Source organism: Lonchura striata, chromosome Z (assembly GCF_050655825.1).
Source record: "Lonchura striata isolate lonStrDom1 chromosome Z, ASM5065582v1, whole genome shotgun sequence".
In the NCBI taxonomy this organism is placed as follows: domain Eukaryota; kingdom Metazoa; phylum Chordata; class Aves; order Passeriformes; family Estrildidae; genus Lonchura; species Lonchura striata.
Window position 1 is genome coordinate 63769599 of NC_140740.1, and position 20410 is coordinate 63790008.

The 20410-nt window shown below is 38.0% G+C and overlaps 1 protein-coding gene across 14 annotated transcripts in view; it reads left to right on the forward strand.

Moving 5' to 3' along the window:
* The window catches only part of PRUNE2 (prune homolog 2 with BCH domain), a 177860-nt gene that overhangs the window by 139087 nt on the left and 18363 nt on the right, over positions 1–20410 (forward strand). For all 14 annotated transcript variants that reach the window (XR_014951409.1, XR_014951416.1, XR_014951406.1 and 11 more), the window contains 3 exons: positions 12185–12264; positions 13151–13351; positions 17404–17580. Coding sequence is in view for 4 of the 14 variants with exons in the window: in XM_085567098.1 (XP_085423224.1) it covers positions 12185–12264; positions 13151–13351; positions 17404–17580 (458 nt within the window). In the remaining 10 variants the exon portion in view is untranslated. The remainder of the gene's footprint in view (positions 1–12184; positions 12265–13150; positions 13352–17403; positions 17581–20410) is intronic.

Below are 20410 nucleotides of genomic sequence, written 5' to 3' on the forward strand. Positions count from 1 at the left end.
AGGGCAGGGCAGGCGGTGCGGGGCAGGACAGGCTGTGCGGGGCAGGGCAGGACAGGCGGTGCGGGGCAGGGCAGGGCCGGCGGGGCAGGACAGGCGGTGCGGGGCAGGGCAGGCGGTGCGGGGCAGGGCAGGGCCGGCGGTGCGGGGCAGGGCCGGCGGTGCGGGGCAGGGCAGGACAGGCGGTGCGGGGCAGGGCCGGCGGTGCGGGGCAGGGCAGGACAGGCGGTGCGGGGCAGGACAGGCGGTGCGGGGCAGGGCAGGACCGGCGGTGCGGGGCAGGACAGGCGGGACAGGGCAGGACAGGCGGTGCGGGGCAGGACAGGCGGTGCGGGGCAGGACAGGCGGGACAGGGCAGGGCCGGACAGGCGGTGCGGGGCAGGGCAGGACAGGCTGTGCGGGGCAGGACAGGACAGGACAGGCGGGGCAGGGCCGGACAGGCGGTGCGGGGCAGGGCCGGCGGTGCGGGGCAGGGCCGGCGGTGCGGGGCAGGGCCGGACAGGCGGGGCAGGGCCGGACAGGCGGTGCGGGGCAGGACAGGCGGTGCGGGGCCGGACAGGCGGTGCGGGGCAGGACAGGCTGTGCGGGGCAGGGCCGGACAGGCGGTGCGGGGCAGGGCCGGCGGTCCGGGGCAGGACAGGCGGTGCGGGGCAGGACAGGCGGTGCGGGGCAGGACAGGCTGTGCGGTGCGGGGCAGGACAGGCGGTGCGGGGCAGGTGATCGCCCTCGTTTAGCGGCACCGCGCCCACGTGACGAGAAAATGGTGGCGGATCTGTGTTCCTGCTGAACTGCTGCCGAGCGAGGGATGCTCGAGTGCAGCAGCGAAGCATCTTCACTGTTTTTGCAGTAGAGAGGCCTTTTCAAGTCTTCGGAAGGTAAGCGTCTCTTGGCCCGAGCGGCAGATGTGCAGAAGGTTTTCTGATTAGCGGCTCTTTATTGCAGTTACTTTAGACAGAAAAAGGATAAATGTTAGTCAGCATGATGCAAGGCGCTCCGGACGTCATTACTGAAAACGGGGCAGCTGTATTTTAATTCTGTTGCAGCTCTTTATGAGAGGAGCTTACATCAGTTTGGAAGGATTTCTTTTATCTGAGCACAGGCATGGTATTTATTATTAGGAAGCAAAACTTTACTGCACAGTCACCTAATGTGTTGGATTATTTTCAGGTTTTTTTGCCTAGCTCTGAGGATACAATGGGCAAAAGGGATGGAAGAGCATTGCCAGTATATCTTGCTTTTAAAAGTGCTTAATTGCTGGTAGCTCCACTGTTGTGACAGCTCTCATTGTAGGCTACTTGACATTATAATTTCAGGGTTTTTTTTTCCCATATGAGGCATATGTTTTTTGAATTTTTTTGCAATGTCCTCTTAAAATGTTGCAGTGAACAGTGTATGTAATTTTTGAAGGTTAACTGATGAAGGATGCAGCAGTAATCTCAGTGATAAGAGATTCAATTACTGCAAAAGTTGGTTTGTGCAGGCAGTATTTAAAAAAAAATAATTATAGGAGCTTGATTCAGCTCGTTCAGTTACTTGCTTTTCCGTTTGCGATGAAGGAATGAAAATATTCTTCAGTTCCAAGTATGGTAAGAACATAAATGATAGTGATGCTAGTGATATGCAGGAGACGGTGAAATATACAGAATGTAAAAATATTGGCTACTTAAAGCAACATTGAAAGGAAATGTACGCAGGCTTTTTTCTTTAGCCGGAATTCTTCTAAGGGGGCTGGGATAGGGAAGGAGGAGCAAGCAGAGATGTAATTTCTGGATTTATATATATTTACTTGGAAAGCAGAGGTGTTTTGAGAAAGGGAGGATGCACACAGCTCTAGCAGTGTTATCAGGAGGCATTAAAACAACTGTGGAGGTCAGAGCATGGAACAATGCACACCAGTCCTTACCCTGCCAAACATTTCTTTCTTCCAGGGCTGCCATGTTTATTCTTTCACTCTCAGCAATGCTCTTCACTGATGTATTATGTGGGGTAGGGATGTACAAAGATCTAAAATAGTTGTTTTTTTTCCTGGCTTTGATTAGTCTGGTTTTTTGTTTGGCTGTGCATAAATCTGGAGAGTAGAAAATTAATGTAGTTAATCTAGTTTTTGCCTACATTCACTACTTAAAAAACTTATATCCTGCTACAAGCAGTCTGTTGCAGTTTTGTGGCATCTCTGTATGGAATTCAGTAATAATAGAACAGTGTTATTTACAGCTTGTAATACATCTGTTGGAAAAGGCATACAAAAAAAAAAAAAAAAAAAAAAGCCATCTTAAAGCCCCAGTCTTTGTTTGGGCAAAAGTTGCACCTTGCAAACTTAATGAGAGACAATGTGTAGATGAGAATGTGTTTTTGAAAGCACGTGTAAATATTGATAAGCCTTTTTTTTAATCACTGTAAGTGTCTTCAGGGTTGGAGACACTTCTATTACGTCCTGCATAAATACAAGAAAACGACAGTGCTACTGCAATAATAAATAATACTGAGGCGGGGAAGGTGAGAGTGACATTCCAGTTGCTTAGCAGATTTCATAGTTTATGTACTTGGTTTTTCCTTTGGACAGTGAAGGAAGTGGTTTAGTTGTTACGGGATTTTAAGAATTAAGTCATTATTAGTTCTTAGTATATCTTGTAGTTTGTATTCTTTATCCACAGCCTTGCACCTATGAAAAATTGATGACAGTAGCAGATGGGACTTCTTTATTTTAGGCTAACAGATGAAACATGACTATGTCCTACACATTGGCAGCAGACTCCAAAGAGCTGTCTGCTGGGCAGTAGCCCAGCAGGATACCCCATTGCCTGCTTGTAGAAAGTAGAGCGTATAGCTAACCTTGCCCATGTATTTCCCTGGCTGTAATATGTAAGTGCCATGTGGAGGAAGGAGGAGCCCCATTTTCTCTCCTCCTGAATATTACTTACTCAGTCTGGCATTTCGTGTCATTCTGACTCTTTCACAATATTTTTGCTAAGACTGACATTACTCTTTCCCACACTTGGACTGGTTTTTATCTTTCTACTGCTCCTTGTGGCACTTCCAACTCTGCGACAGAGTTCTGCTTCTGAAGATAACTGGTGGCTTTCTGCATCTCCCATCTCTCTTTACACATGCATTTTAGACCTGCCAGCTGCAGGGTCTAAGTCTTTCCTGCTCCTAAAACCTCTTGCCAGAGCAAGCAAGCTGCAGGCTTCAATGTTTTCCAGTTTTACTGCTCTGTAGAGCTTGTGTGCCCTGATCAGGAGTCTTCCCTGGCTCATGTTTGGGACTTCTGTATTTTTCCCAAGCTGATAATTTCCTAGTATGGATGGGAATTGATTTCAGTTACCAATTTATACCCGATAGGATATTTTAGTAAGTTTGTAGTATGTCAGCTAGGCATCTGAATTATAATAACATTGAACACTGTAAGTTGTGAAATCATTGATACAGTAACATGGAAAAGACTGTACCGAGACATTTGGCAGTACAGTGACACACATGTGAGAAGAGAAAACAAAGAATTTCACAATATTTAAGGTATTGAGGAAATAGAAATATTTTGACGATATGGAATGAGATGATAAATAGGACCAGAGAAAAGCAGTATGAGGGGAGGAAAAGATAGAAGTCATACAATATAAAAAAAATTTTGCCATGTATCTTTTCTTGTCTATCAACATATTGTCCAAAAGCTGAGCTTGAAATCAGAAGAGTGTTAGAAAAATGCTAATGCTTTAATGGATGTATTAAAAAAAAAACAAACAACTGTACATCTTGATGTTAAGTGAATTTGTAATTAGCAGCTGTAAAAGTCATCATCACATTTTACCATGTGGGTAAGACATACTTCACCTGTTGCAAGATGCTTTGTTAAAGCATTTTGTTCCAGCCTAGTTTAGGATGGTAATAAGTACCATCAGCGCTGTGCGTGTCATCGTCTGGACATGCAGAGAATAAGTCTATTAAGCAATGCAAGAAATTGCCAATATTGTGGAAAAACCAAGTGGTAAAGAGCAATAGCCACTGAACTTCAGGTACTAGCTCCGTTTCAGAACTAATGGTTATGAATAATGGTTAAGAGCAGCATTTTAAGTGAGGCATTTTTGCATGTTTTCATTTGGAAACAAATGTGCTTGATTGTTATAATTGGAGGGGATTTCCCACAAGTCCAGTGGAGAATAGACAAGTCCAGTGGGGTATAAAATTTAAAACTTCCTAAAGATTTTTTGGCTTCTGATCCTGTAACCTCTCCCTTGTTAACTACTCTCAAATTATTAGCATACTTCCTGAAAGTGCAGATGGCTGCACTGGGTAGAATGTGCACCCTGCTTTTTCAAGTGCTTCTGACATGCCAGTTACATCATTTGGAGCTGCAGGTATTCTGATGGTTGGTCCTAACAGCGCAGTATGGCAGGAAAATGATCACTGTGAGCCACACATTCAGGAAGATAAATTGGTTTAAAAGTTAGGAAAACTAAAAGGGTTTTCTCAGGGAATAATTAATTACTCAATGAGAGTGGAAGGTAGGAATCAGGTCTCTGGCATCTTAGTACATTTTAAAAATATAATTGAAAAAGAAAATGTCTTTTCAGGTTATACTTATGGATCTTTTGAATCAGATTGATTTAATTTTTACTTTCTCTGCTGGCATTACCATGTTGCATTCATTTGTAATGTAATAATTTCAGGAGTGGTTGTTGATTAACAGATCATCTAGATAGATGGAATATTATCTGTAGAATACTAACAACATTTATTAAGAGATCAGAAACGTGCTTTCTAAATGCTGATATTGCTTTGAACCTACACAGCCTATTGCCAGACCTTGTGATCTTTCAGTATTGATGGAGGAACACCCATCTTTGTGTTGTTAATTCTGGTGATTTTCCGTTGTTTCAGTAAAGATAAAGGAGCATTGATCTAGGCACCTAACAGAGAGCAACCCCTGCTCTTAGGGCAAAACTGTGTGATGTTATAGAAGTGCAATGCTAAGCAAAGAAATAGATGTTAAGTGACATGAAACTTTCTGCTTTTGCACAGAGAATATTGTCTTAATACAATATTATTAAAATGGTAATATTAAGAACCTAGCCGCTTCACCATTTCTCTGTAAGAGGCATAGTTGGAGACAGTGCTGTTATATGGATGCTTTCCAAAAGCACCACGCTAAGAACTGTCTCCTGTCCATGTTCATGCCATGATGTTGTTAATGTGGTTTTGGAGACTCTGGAACCTGCTGCTGGCATCATCAGTGTGGCTTGCATTTCTAAGTCCCCATTTCAGCGCGACATGTAGGTTTGGAACTTGAATTTCCCTCATCTTATATTAAGATGTATTTTTATTTCGTGAGTCACATATAATTGAAGAAGGCTGGAGTCCTGGATCTCTTCCATAGGCCTTCCTGATCCATGGGCATGTACATAGAGGTTGATGAAATAGCCTAGTGAAATTCATTATCCCTGTTTGCTTGGATTTGTCCCTTTATGGCTCTCTACATCCCTCCATGGCTTTTCCTGTTTCTCTTGTGCTGTGACACAGGGAGGGAGCTGGCAAAAGGTCAGGACAGACAGTGCCCAGCAGCAGTAAAAGCAGCATATGCTTAAGAACAGCAAATTTCTTTTTAGCAGTCTTAAGCTGATATGAGAAGCCAGGAGAGCCTACCACTATGACTGGCTTCCTGGAATAAACTGAGGTTTGTACTATGAGTTAAAAAAGAGGAACAAGGAAAAGATAGGTAGATAAACAGATAAAATGAATTTGATTGGAGACTAGGAAATGTTTTAATAAAGAATGGTTAAAAATTTATTCAATGCCTTTAAGTGAGAATTTTAACATGTTTTCAAATCTTGTGGCTGTATAAGGATTTTTCTACAGAAAGAATATTACCTCTTACTGTTATGCCTAACTTTTTCATTCAACTCCCCTGCGGAAAATGTAGCAAAATGTTAGCACTTGAAAACTGAAGTATAATAACCAAGAAACTTATGATTTTTGCTAATATTTAGTAATGGCTTATTCTGTGGCATTCATAAATGGCATATATTTCTGTAAAATATGATTATGAGCATGTAATCTACTAGGCAGCAAACAGTATGACAATGATGACTTAGCATTTGCACAGATGTTTGAGTAATAAACCTTTTGGCTGAAACAAACCACCACAGCTTTTTTATTTTCTTTTCCTTTCCATACAGATATGGGAATAAAAGTTGCATACTATGCATAAATTTTAGTGCTCAGTCTATAGATTTTTCCTAAACTAATTTGTGATTAAGAGCTACAAAATAAATAGCAATAGAAACACTGTTAACTTCTAACGTGGTTAGAAATTCAGGTCTTGGGAGGGTATAAAATTAATTAATTTTATAAGTCACCTGTATACAGTATAATTATTTTACACAGCTGTGAATAAAAGTAATTACTTTTTTATAGTCTCAGATATCCTGGAGTGTATTCCTTCCAATAGACTCATTTTCTTGGTATATGGATAGAGCTGAAGCATAATCTCTGACTGATACTGACTAAATCTTGCACAGTGTATGTCACTTTGATTTGTCACATACTGTTCTACAGTTTAGGGATCATTAATTCTGCTGAACCTAAAAAAATCACTCTGCAGTCTCTTTTATCTCTGAATAGGTATCTGCATAAATTCTTGGTTTTTGTCTGGAAGTTTTGTAGCAGAGGACTAGTTACAGGAAGTAATTTTGGGTTTAGTGGGTACATTTATTAATGGGTTTCTTCATCTCTTAGTGCACAGTCCACTTGGGTTTTTGGGGACTAATGTTCTTGCTTTCTTTCTGTCTCTTCCTGTGTATTTTCATCAAAGTTTCTTCACACTAAAGCCCATTATCTTGTCAGTTTTTATTTCTGCAATTCATATATTAACACTGTATTTCCTAAAGCATCTCCTTTTGGCTGTAGATACAGTTTATAGTGAAGTGTGGGATGCCTTCTGTTCCTAAGTGACAGGAAGGAATTTGATCTTACCTCTCTTGTGTTACTAATAACTTCTCCCTTGACCCGAACCTTAACTCCACCCCTGCAATACCCTATAAAACCCCATGACCCTGCCTTTGCCTGGTCTTTCTTCTCCATCCCTCCCTCCTCCCTGCGGGTAATAAATGGATTCTCAAGGTTTCTGAAATGGAGACTGTTCCCATGCCTGGTGCTGGTAGCTGCACCCTCCCTGGGCACGATGGATGAAGCCAGTTGCAACACACTGCAACACTAAAGTATGTCCAGCATTTCTCTGACTTTGCAGAACATTGCTACCTGTGTAACCTGAACGATAAGCATCAAAACTCAAACACATATAGATTATATTAGGATTTGTTATTAGTCTAGTAGTGTTAAAGGTCTCAGAAATAACACACCTCAGTTAAAACAGTTTATGGACTTACATCTACAATTAGAAGATGATGGACAGACTGACTTTCTTCTCTGAGTACTCCAAGTAGTAAAAGTAGGAGGTAGACATTTGCTGTTCTTTAAAAAAATGCTGTTGTAGTGATGGTCTATAAACCTGTAATATCTTTTCTGAGCTGAAATGGCGCAGAAATTACAAACCACAGGTTTGGAGCCCTGTGAAAGAACACAAAAGATATGCTGTTTGGATATAAATGCAAAACAGTTTCTTTTTCAAAAATGAAATAATATATCAAGTATTTGATTGTGATAACAGAATGTGTTTTGCTGTTCTCTTATATGAGGTGAATGTTGGAGTAGTGTCTTGGTTTTGATTGGCATAGAGTTAATTTTTTTTTCTCAGCTAGTACAGTGCTGTGTTTTGGATTCAGTATGAGAATAATCTTGACAACACATTTATGTTTTAGTTGCTGCTAAGTAATGCTTACCATAAGTCGAGGACAGTTTTGGTGACTGCAAGCAAGCAGGTGCACAGGAAGCCAGGAGGAAGCATAGCTGGAACAGCTGACCCAAGCTGATTATAAAACATCATGCCTGGTGTATAATCTGGGGAGTTACCCAGCAAAGGCAGGATTGATTGTGGCTCAGGGATGGAGCTTGGTGTGGTATGGTGGGTGTTGAGTAATTGTATTGTTCCTTATTGGACCCCCAAGTCTAACTTTGTATTCTCCACTCCATCCTCCTTGGGTAGGGGAAAGTGAATGAGTGCTTGTGACATGCTTAGTTGCCAGCTCAATTTAAACCATGACAAGCAGCTACAGAGATGGGTAATAGCAAAACACCCCTTGTAAATAATGTATTTGGTAACATATTTTGGCTCTAAATTTATAGGTATTTCTAAAATTGTAAACTGAAGAGGAATAGAGTAATTAAGAAAACATTTTGTGTAAACACATCCTTCATATAAATTGCAGTTTGTGGAGTGTTTGAATGATTGCTTTAGGTTCTTCTAAGGCTTTTAATTGCTTCTGAGTAGGAAGGAATTCTTGTTTTGTCTGAAAGAAGTTAGACATCTTCCAGGTAGGGTCAAAATGATGTGAAACCCATCAGGCAGGCCAGGGATGGGTTTACACAAGATGCTGCATACTCTGGCAAAACACTTAACTCTCCTTAATGCTAAGGCACTCTCAGACAGCTGTGCTGAGCCTCTGTGGACAGGCATTGCTGGATAAATGCCAAGGGCTTTCTCATACTTCCCAAGGAAAATACTCTCCTCTCATATCCAGTCCCTCAAGCTCTCCTGTCTATTCTCCTGGGCTCAGTACTTGCTTAAGAGTGGTGTCACAGGGTGGGGACAGGATGGGTTCAAAGGAGAAGGACTTTGTGCTGCCTGTGTGCTGTAAAAGTAATTCAGTGAGTTTATGTTCACCTACTTGTTTTTGTACCTAACATTTTACTTCCTGCATTATTCTTCAATGAAGTTCAATTTTTCTGCAAAATTAGTGAGAAAGTGGACTGTCAGCAGGACTCTTCGTCCAAAACCAGGGTATACCTGTATAATGTGTGGAATTTGAGAAGATGAAAAAAGCCTGAATATCTAGCCTCTGAATAACCTTTCCACTGCACTTCATCTCCCCTCTTCTCACATTTAGTATCTAAACCAAGCATGTATCAATATGCAGAAAGGTGATTTCATCCATGTATTTTCTTTAATTCATCAGGTTTTGAAACTTTATTAAAAAACTTCTGGTGTCTTGTGAAAAGTTAAGAATAAAATTATTTTTCTATTGAGTTGTAAAGGGAACAACTTGGAGGAAACATGATTTACTTATCTAGGAAAAGTGCCTGGCAGTTGTGGACTCCACTTCAGATTAAATGTCGGCAATGATGAATAGAGAAAATGAGAAAATGTATACATTTTGAAGTCCAGCTGGTGAATAAATTGTGATGACAGTTGCAACTGAATTAATGTTGATCTCTTCTGTGTGTTGTAGGTATTTATTCAGAGCAGTGCATTGGAACCACATCTTGTATTAGACTAAAGAAATTAACTTCTTGATAATAATAGCTGCAGAGCAACTTGGAAAACTGGTGATAGATCACAGATGACACAAGGGTGGAGGCAACACAGCCCATAGGGATTATGACATATTGCTGTGAATATTCAAAGCTGCTCTTTCCAAAATAGCAGAATGCTGCTGTACCTGGAAAAGTCAGGAAGGATAACTTCAATTTTGAGAAATACTGATTTGAGAGGGTATTAAGAATTCTTTAAAGCTTATTAATTCATTGAGCTGTAGGGATATCTGAACCAAAAAAAGCGCAAGGAAAGTATTTCAGCCTCTTGCCTCTCCTCCTTTCAAATGAATTTGGTATCTGTCTCTGATCCACCTTTGAGAAATGAGGGGAGTTCATTTGCTTCTGAACAAGATCGTAGACCTGAATATCAGAGCAAATAATCAGTAACTTGATTCCCAGTGCAGCTGATCCTTAAATGACTGGTCTGTGTACAACATAAAAGAAGTCATTTATGACACAAAAAACCTTAATTGAGTTTGACCTGTGTTCCAAGATCCATTTTTTATCAATCCAGTAAATCATACCTGATTAGAATGTGCTTTCTAAAGTAACTTAATTTTTTTTTCAATAGAAGCATTCATTAAAAGGAGATTAAAAAATGTACCTCTCTTTCTCTAATATTTTTGTCCACATCATCCATGTTATAAGCTGCATCCTTATGGCAAGGCAAGGAATTTTATAAGCCAGAATTTTGAAAGCATGTGAAGTAGTCTGTGGGCAAGGGAGAGGAGGTAGTTGCCTGTTTTAAAGTTTCTGGAGTCTGACTTCTTGTATCAGTGTTCCTGCTGAGGTCTGTTGAGAGCTTCTGCACACCCAGAAATTACTCTGCAAGGTGCTGAGCTGCTCAGCATAACGCGTGCTCAAAATCCATCAGAAAATGTGAAGTTGTGTCTGTAGAAGCAATCTTTATCCATATTGTCGTTACTCTCTTAGTGACAGCAATTCTGAAGCCATAGGCTGGGGCACAATATCACAGACATTTAAATACTATTGTAAATATGCTTGTATTGCCCATTAATTTATGAGAGAAATATTGACTGTGGCATATGAAAATGAAGAACTTTCACTGAACCTATGGTGTATGTGTCTGGCAAGGAATCTTTAATGTCTTTGGGTAAAGCACAGAGGATTGGGAAAAATAAGGCTAGCTCCCAAGGCAGACTTTCTCTTCTCCAAAAAGCCTGTTGGCTGGTTTTTATAGTACATGAGAACCTGACACAATTTAAAAAAAAAACAACAAAAAAACCAAAAACAAACCAGGAAATCTAATCTCTGCTAAAAAAAGCTTCTGAAAGGCAATAGCATTTTATATAATTAAAGATAAAATGGAGAACCTTGCATCAGCAATCCTTTTGCCAACTGGACTTTTTAAATGCCTGCTTTGACCCAGTGCTTGTAGGACCAGAGAGTCTTTCCAAATTTAATAACCCAATATGAAAAGTACAGGTTTTTGACATTAAAAGCACTGTGTCAACAAAACGAAGTTATGAATTCTCCAACAAATTCTGATGCTGTTTAACTGTAATCCAGTAGTAAGGCTATTTTTTGAGTATAATGCTTGAAGCTGAATTTCATAAGAAATTCAAACAAGTGTTTCACATATAGCTTCTAATACCTAGAAATGTACTGTTCTTCACAAGTATGATAAAAATTCTGGTTTAAGTCAGCTGCAATAGTCCCATTGAAAGCGGAAAAATACTTCTAATTTCTATTGTGGAAGTGTAAGAAGCCTCAAGAAAGCAACAATTCCAACTCAAGTACACGTGTTGAAAAAAAAAAAAAGAAGATGCCACAGAGAGAAAAGTAGGCTTAAGGTAATCATAGAAACATCATGATTTAGGATAATTCTGTTCTGGGCATTGCAAAAATGTTACACAGCTCTAAATTTGTGAATTAATTACTTGTGGGAAATTGCTTTCAGATTGTAATTGTCACTGTTTCTGTAGGCATAGAGTTTAGAAAACTCAGTTGTGCTCTTTTGATACAAAGGAAAAGATGATTGTCATTCTTAAACTTTTTTTTTGTTTTATGCAGAGAAAAGTGTCTCTTTTTAATATAGAAAGCCGAACATTTCACTGTCCTGCTCTCCTTTACTCTTCACACAGCTTTGAATATTTCTTATCAAATAATTTCCTCCAGTAATTTCCAAAGGTTGTGCAGGTCCAGTTGCCATTTGGTCTGATAAAGCTGTAAGAAATATCACAAATAAATAGTTTGAATGACAGTACCAAAATTCTATTCTTTCCAACCAAAGTATAAACCCTTGTATGTACATACATATATATGTTAAATGTAATTTCTTAGTATCTTCCTAAAAATGGAGTCTAGGTAAGATATTTGGAACAATTTACTCTTTGAAAATCTGTAATGTGTTTTTGGTTTTCACTTTTATGCTTTCTGAATTTTTTCAGTGTGACAGATCACCTGCATCAGTATTACTGGTTTAGGTCAGAATTGCTGTAAGATACACATGATACCAAAAAAGGGAAAACCTACTCATTTTTACTATATAGTAACTGTGTATACAGTGATGAATATATTGTTTAACAAAGAGTAGCTGAAGCTCCTTGCAATGGTGTCTCCCATTTGCTGGATAGCCAAAGACCAACTTCATTTGTGTAAAATGAGAAATATTGCTGTTTGCAATATTGCTGTTTTGTAACCAAAGTTCTGAACTGGCTGTGTTGGAGGAAATTTCAGTTCTGTATAAGATCATGAGCTGTACATCTCTTTAAGATCTTACTTTGTATTTACCTCTCAGGTTGGTACAAGAGGATGTGGGAATGGACATCCCCTTAGCTGAGGGTGTATTAAGCCCCAGTTCTACGGAGATGAGACCTGGTGAGAGAAGCTCTTGCTCATTTTCTTAATTGTATCTTATTCCTGTGGCCTTTAATTATGCTGTGAGAATGATATTTCTGTGCTGGTAAAGAACCAGTTCAGTGTTAAAAAGAAAAAAACATTGAGTTTGCTTTATTTAGTCAATTTTCTTCTTCACTTGAGAAGTGATAATTATAGTGTGACATTTTCTCTTGGGCATTGTTACCACTTGTTTTGTCCTTACAAAGCTTTAGTAGTCTGTATTATTTATTTTATAATTGACTTCTGTCTGAGTGAACTAAGTGAGACAGAACAACTTGAAATGTGCCATACAAGGCAGAGGCAAAGAGCAGAGGTATATCTAGCTCTTGTCTTGTTGAATACTACTTCTATTTAGGACTGATTAAGAGGCTCAGAGATTTTTTTATTTGTTATTGTACTGAGTAAGATATTCTATAATTAAAGCTAAAAATGTAAGTATTTGTAAATAGCTCTGAGTGCATAAGAAAATAAATCTTTCCAATGGTTTTTAACTCACACTAATTTTCCCAGGACTCAGCAATGTCTTGATTCATAACTCAAATTATTTGTATTTGCCCTTTAAACTCTTAAATATTGTGGGCCTAAGCATGTTCAAAACTTATTTTTTGTCTGATGATTGCAAAAAAGTGAATCTGGATTTAGCATAATTTAAGAGCTCTGAACTACATTTCCTGTGCCTGTAGATTTTTGTTTTATTTCATTAGACATTAATGTTAATATTTATGTATTGTGTTAGATAGTTTTAAATGTCATGGTGTTACGAAAATTGTGTTTAAAGGTAGTTTTTGAGTACCTTGGAGATTAATTGTATGTGGCGTAGATTGAGTTATTTTTCTCTTTTTTGTTTTTTTTCCCTTTTATTCAGAACCTCCCAACTCTCTTGATCTTAATGGGTCCCAACCCAGAAGGATAAAGCTCACTGCTCCAAACATCAATCTCTCATTGGACCAGAGTGAAGGGTCTATACTGTCTGATGATAATTTGGATACACCTGATGAAATTGACATTAATGTAGATGACCTTGACACTCCTGATGAAGCTGACTCTTTTGAATACGCTGGACAAGGTAATATTCTAGATTGTAAATGTAGGGCTCATCAATGCTAGGCATCCAGGTATTTTTCCTCCTGTGTATAGTATTATCTTTCTATTTATTCAGAGTGCAGAAAGAAGTAGTACAGCTGAATTAATAAAGTAAGAGCAGCTACCTAGGGAGAATGAAATTCAAAGTCCTGTCTTTGTCCAGTACCATAGGACTTGTCTGAAAACAATTGTTCAAGGAGAGAGCAGCTGACTATTGCTGTAGAGAATGCTGTAGCTAACTGCAGTTTCTTGCAGCTCAGTCCAGCTCTAAATAACAGTTATGTCAGTCATATATAAGAATATAATTTTGTGCAAAATATGTTGGCTGCACCAAAGATCTTGCAATATATAAGTGAGGTAAACACAATGTGCTTGAGAGGTCTTTTGTTAGGAAAAAAGGTCTACTTTTTACTCCCATGGTTGGAAAGCTGAGATATGGAAGGTATGTAGATGGCATAATAAAGCTAGCTCAGGTGATGGCAGAACAAAATTTGTTGTTCCACTAAGTTTAATGTCCTTTCTCAGCAGAGCAACTGTACAATATAGATGCACCCTAAAGTGTGCAATGAGAACTTCACTCTTTCTTCATGTATTAATGATTTTCTCTTAGAGAAATATGATGTAGAAGTTTTACTCAGTTTACTTAGTTTCATGATGTTCAAAATAGGGCATTTCCTATTCCTTGCTCTTACCTTATAAAACATAAACATGTAAGAACTGTAGTTGCTGATGTAGATACAAACAGATCACAATTTATTAGAGGGGAAAACAAGTGTGAACGTTTTACAACCAAGAGCAGAAATAAACTTTTAAAATGAATCAGTTCAAACTGAATTTTCCCATGCATTTACTTTCCTTAATGCTAGTGAGGTTACTGGAGCGTACAAGAACACTTACATCATTTTAAGTGGTATTGCCGAGGAGGCATTAGTGTGTACTCAATCATGCATTAGCATCTCTAATGTTACTTTTCATGAGGAGGCTGATTTCCTTATGTGTAGATGCAGAGTGTGGTGATGAGTTGCTTGATAGTTGGAAGATTTTATAGTGAAGGTAAAACTAACAGACACACAGAAGCTCACATGCTTAGACTGTTGTGGCCACCATGTGAGAGAAAAAGTCTCTTGTCTGCAGTAGAACAGATGTTTCCTTTAAGCCTTCAAGTAATTAAATTCAAATCCAGTGATTCTAGTAGCAGTGGCATTTCCTCCCAGTGTTTTTTTTTTTGTGCTTTCTAAATGTGATGATTTGTTTGGTTCTTAAAGTTAGACCAATTTCCCCAAACTCTTAAGTGAGGAGCTCAGGGTCCCTCTAGTTTTGGTGACATTTATATGGTTGTGTAGTTTTATTTTAGATAGTTAATAGTAAAAATATCTTCCACTGAGATGAGCCATGAAAAGAGTAGAAAAGACAAAAAAAAAAAAAAATCAACATTTTATCAAAATAAGCCAGCAATAAAAGAAGTTTGCGATATATATAGTGTGTTAATTTGATAGTTAAGATTATAATCATAAGAACCAGTGCAGAATGGCTTATTTGCATGGTAAATAGCCTTTGTTATCTTTGTACTTCTGTGTTCTACTTAGCTGGTATGCGCTCATCATGATGTTACCCATCTCCCACAATATAATATTTCTAACTGCTGCCAATCCCAGAAAAGTAAATACTGAGAAAAACATAACTGCTGAGACCAGAAAGAACAGTGACTTTTGTCATGATCAGACTGTTGAAGGTCCCTTTGAACTACAAAAGACAACTGAGAAAAGCAAGACTGTCACCATGGTTCAGGAGTTTGCTCATGATGAAAAATATCTCTGTATTCTAAGTAATACTGAGACCCATTTTTTTCAAATGAATGGTGAAGAACAATTATCATAACTGCAATATGCATCAAAGATGAGAGCAGAAATACTAAAGTACTTGTCTTGAACTAGCACCTGACTTGTTCAGAGATTGGTTGATCATCAGTTTCATGGGGTGGGGCTTTTTAGCCACTAATACCATACATTTCAACATTCCCTATACAAGCCATGCTAATTTCTGAAATGAGCTTTTTATGATCATTGCTTTAGATGACATAAAAATTGCATTTCTGAAAACCATATATAGGCATCAGTGAAGGCCTACTCTCCAATCAACATATTTATAAAGTAGGAATGTTTATTATTTTTTCTGCAGATATAATTTCCTTTCTGAATTTCACACTAGTGCATCTTCCTCTGCAAAATCAACACTCCAGGCAGTAAAGGAGAGGTACTTCATCAGGAATAGGCAATCTAGTGCCATTTCTATTAAAAAATAATTCATGTGTCCAATTTCAACATTGTAAGTTTTATCAAGGTTTTAGTAATTTTTTATCGTCTTAAGTTTCACCAAGCCAAAAAATTAAAAAAAAAAAAAAATCAAACCCCAATTTCAGCATTGGTCAGCCATGTACATAGCCCAGCTTCTTTAATTAAAGTTTGTTCTGCCAGCTACACTTCTCTGTCTTAGTCATGTTCTTTGTTCTTCACAAGGAATGAACTGACCTGACAGTCTTCCTAGGCTAATCCCATCTGTCTATTCTAAAAGTACCTGAGCTGCACAAGAGTGTCCTGTGGAGACCCTGTATCCTTACAGGAATGGGCTGCCCTGCAAGGGCCTATCAAAGTTTGCATAAATTGACTGTTTGCATGTAATTTTCATATTGCTACTAACAGTACCTTTGCAAAACTGACAACATACAAAATTGCATTAAGATACCTGGGTTTGGAGGTAGTGGGTTATGCATTTTGTAAGCTTATTCCCAGTATCACAGAATCTGCTCAGCAGCAACTGTTAAACCAATTTGGTATACTATACTTTAAAAAAACCCACTTTTTGTCAGACTGTTCTGTTTTCCAACTTTAGATCTCCTCACACTCATTTGGAGTTCTTTAGGGAAAAAAAGGCTTACATGGTCACACTATAGTTGCATGTGTATATATTCTTGATTTTCCATACCTGTTTCAATCATTAATACACTTTTATTTGAGTATATTTTTAACTCTTTGGCTAGTTAGACAGTAAGGAAAGAAGTGAAATACTCCTCCTTTCTTTCAGGATTCCATCAGGCAGGAACTAGGTAGAGAATTGTTTGTAGACTCATATTTCATTACACATGAGAAAATCTACCTCAGAGAGGGGCACCTTCTGCCAGTATAATTCTGTAATAATGTTTTGTATTAGGGACAGAAAACACAAGACAGGCAGCGGTAGAAAATCAGACTTTGTTAGTCCTGTTGTAGCAATAAATATGTGCTCAACATACCTTCTTTAGAAGCTTTGTTTTGTGGGTTCAGAGAAACTTGGTGTTTGTAACAGATTTGGTGAAATTATTGGTAGGATTTAATGGAGAATTCAGTTTTACAAAGTAATAGTACATTTATGCATATGCGCCTGTAGCTTCTGTGTAGATATATATGGTATACGTACAGTATACTATCATATTCTTGATTTTATAAATAACTTTTTAAATTATTATGATAAACTAGTGTGTTTTGAGGATCATATACTTTGATTTGTATGAGTAATTCAAGAAGAAGCCTTAATCAGAGAGGCACATCTATAGATAGCCCAACACATAGAAAGTGCTGGGTTATCTACAGATGTGCCTCTTTGATTAAGTGTTTAATGGCACCTGTGAAACATTGTGGTTTTTAGTTCTTGTCAATTAAAATTACTTTTTTGAGTTTATTCTTAATTCTCATAGATCTCATGAGTATTTTCAAATACAATGCCTGCAGCTTTTTATGTACTGTTGTGTATGTGATTCTGTATCTCACTCTTGGTTTGCTGTTACCTCACTTACTGACTTGCACTTCAAATTTCTGGTGTTATGACTGCAGAGACAGAATTTCGAAAGGACATTTTACTTCAAATATGTGTCATTCTGCTCTTACTTATACCAGAAGTGTAAAAATGGAGTTAATTTCAGTCATCCATCTCAAATGTATGTAATGGCAAAAATATTTAGAGCTTTAACAGAAAGAGGTAATATACAGTTCTCCTTTTCAGAAGAGCAGACTGCTGCTAAGGATGCATCCCAGGAGGAGTCTGAATCAATTCCTGAGTACTCTGCTGAAGAGGAGAGAGAGGACAACAGGTTATGGAGAACGGTGGTTATTGGAGAACAAGAACAGCGAATTGATATGAAAGTCATTGAACCATACAAAAAAGTAATTTCACATGGAGGTAGGAGCAGCTGTAAGCATTTTTTAAATTGATGTAAAAAATTCATGCTTTATTGATCATGATTTATTTTTATTTTTGTTCCATTATCATATTGACAAGGAGAGAGAAAACTTATTTTTCAGCATTGGCTGAAATCAGGCCAGGCTTTAATTCAATGTGGCAATGACTAATAAGAATTTTAAATTTAAAGCTATTTTGGAAGCAGCATATGGACATATATATGTCAGGAACAGTCTGGTCATTGTCGGGTAAAACTGTCTTGGAGAAGGAAAAAAGCTTTTGTCCTACAGCAAAATATAATTTTGAAAACTTTATTTAGTGAGTTTTGACAAAACCTTTTGTGTGAGGAAGTATAATGCTCTGTGATTTGCTGAATGAATTATGTAGTTGCACAGATCTAAACAAGTAGAATGGCAAAAGAAAAAATATTTTCCCTGGGGCTTCCATTCATCGGGCTACTCACCTTATGCTATTTTTCTGCCATTTATAATTGTCAGCAGCATTTCACCAGGAATTGGTTTATGGGACATTTTATAACTTGTTAATAACTATTAAATGACATATCAAAGAAAACATTAAAGTAGGAAAATGGCCCCATGTGCTTGCTATATTTTCTCTTTTGCTTATCTCCTTCCCAACTTCCTCAGATAATTTATAGTTTCAGTGGAACTAGTGCACTTTGGTATGAATTAATTCAAATGGGTAAGTATTACTCTGAGTGCCTTTTCCTTGGTGTAGCCGATTTGCATTATCCTTGGATTCTGTATTTTTGGGGGACACTCCTTGCTATCTGTTAAGCAAGGTATTAGGTTAAGATTAATTGTTTTATTCCAGCAAAAACTCAGGCAGGCAATGGTAATCTCAGAGGTAAGATTTATGAGTTTATATGAGGATGCTTTTGTCACAGTATTGTTGATCTGCAGTGTCAGTTAAAGATACTAGAATATTGAAGTTTAAATGTTTTCAGTGTTGAGCCTCTGTCTGGTAAAATTACATAAATAAATGATAGTTAATTTTTACATTAAAAGCAGCTAAATGCTAGCCTACAGGTATTCATGGTGGCCAGTGTACAAAAGGTTTAACCGGAAATAAGAAAGATGTTTAGGTCTCCAAGCATTTTTCTACTACAACACTACCATCATCAGAAGTTTATGAATGTGATGACACCTCAGACACAATTTAGCAAACATACCCAGATGGCTTAATTTAGGAAACAAACACAGAATATTTTTGGGCCTTGCTAATGTTGCTTATTTATATCTTTTAATGTGCTGTTAACTAGTCAATATGCATTTGTGGTAAAAACACGTATATTTCCTATTAGATGTCGAAGTTTATGTTTATATCAGCTTTTTTGAAAAATAAGTTTTTAATGGGAGACTAGGTAATTCAGCTCAACTTTCAGTATGAAATAATATTCAAATTTTACATGTCTGTTGTTTTGTTAGATCATTCCAATCTAAGATAAAGAGCATTTAGTTTTTTTTACTTTTGAAAAGGTATTTTGCTACTAGTCAATAGCATTAGTCATTGTAAAATAAACAGTATAAGATATAACAATTAGTTTCAGCCTGCTGTGCCTAAACTGAACATTCTTCCTGATATCTAGGCAAATCAGAGTAAGTTAAGGATTGGATTAAATTCTGTGTTTATGAAGTGGCAGATTGAAGACAAGGAAACAAAATCATTTTGTTGTATCTAATGTGGAAACTTCAGACAACTCGAACAGTTTGGCAACAAGGCCCATTCCATATTAAGTTCCCTTTAGCAATAGTTAAGTGGAGTGTTTAGAGGGCAGGAATCTTTTCTTTAATCTCAAGAATAATAATAGTTTCTGACTAAAATTAGTCAATAGGAAGTCAAGTTAAGCATTTTTGTATGACTCAAAGATCTACAGAACATTCCTCCCTATCAAATGACAGACAACAGCAAATGCAGAATCTAGGTGGTAGCCACAGAATAGGAAGGGGGAGAGTAGATTTGGCAGCCTAGGTTTGAGATTGTCTTCAATATATGCTGATGGAGAAATTTTTTGGAGATCTTTTTCTTTGCTTAGGCTGAGATTTTGGGCAAATGGCTTATATTGGCTTTTAGTAATGAATTAAAATACACTTGTCCCTAGGCTGAACATTACTTCTATTCAAGCATGTTTGAGAAAAAGTGGCTTAGATTTATCTGTGGATTTTTCTTCTGTGTGTTGTTAGTTAGCATCTGCACATAATTGTTTTGCTTACCATGAACTGCAGACTGTGTTGTGTAATTTAGTGGATGCACCTGCCATAATGCTCTCTGACTGCCAAGTTCCCGTGCCTGCCAGCTGGACAGATTGCTTTCTTATAAAGTCTTTTAGAATTTTATTAAATTTATGGAAAGAAGGAAATGTCCTCCTTATTTCCCTATTTGTAAACCTGAGAGGGAGAGAAATACTGTGTTTTCCTGTTGTTGTAGAAACCCAGCTGGCAGCCAAGCCCCACACAGTCAGTCAGTCATTCAGTCACTCACTCACTCCCACGTGGTAAATCAGAAGAGTAAAAATGAGTAAAGTCTTGGGTTGAAATAAGGACAATTTAATACATAAAGCAAAACCTGTGCACACAAGCAAAGCAAAACAAGAAATTCATTCACTACTTCCCAAAGACAGGCAGGTATTCAACCATCTCCAGGAGAGCAGGTCCTCATCACACAAAACACTTGAGAAGATAGAGGCCATCACTCCAAATGTTCCTTCCCACTTCCTCCTTCTTCCTTTCCTGAGCACGATACCATATAGTCTAGAATATCCCTGTGGTCAGCTGTAGTCAGTCTTGGCAGTGTCCCCTTCCTCTTCCAA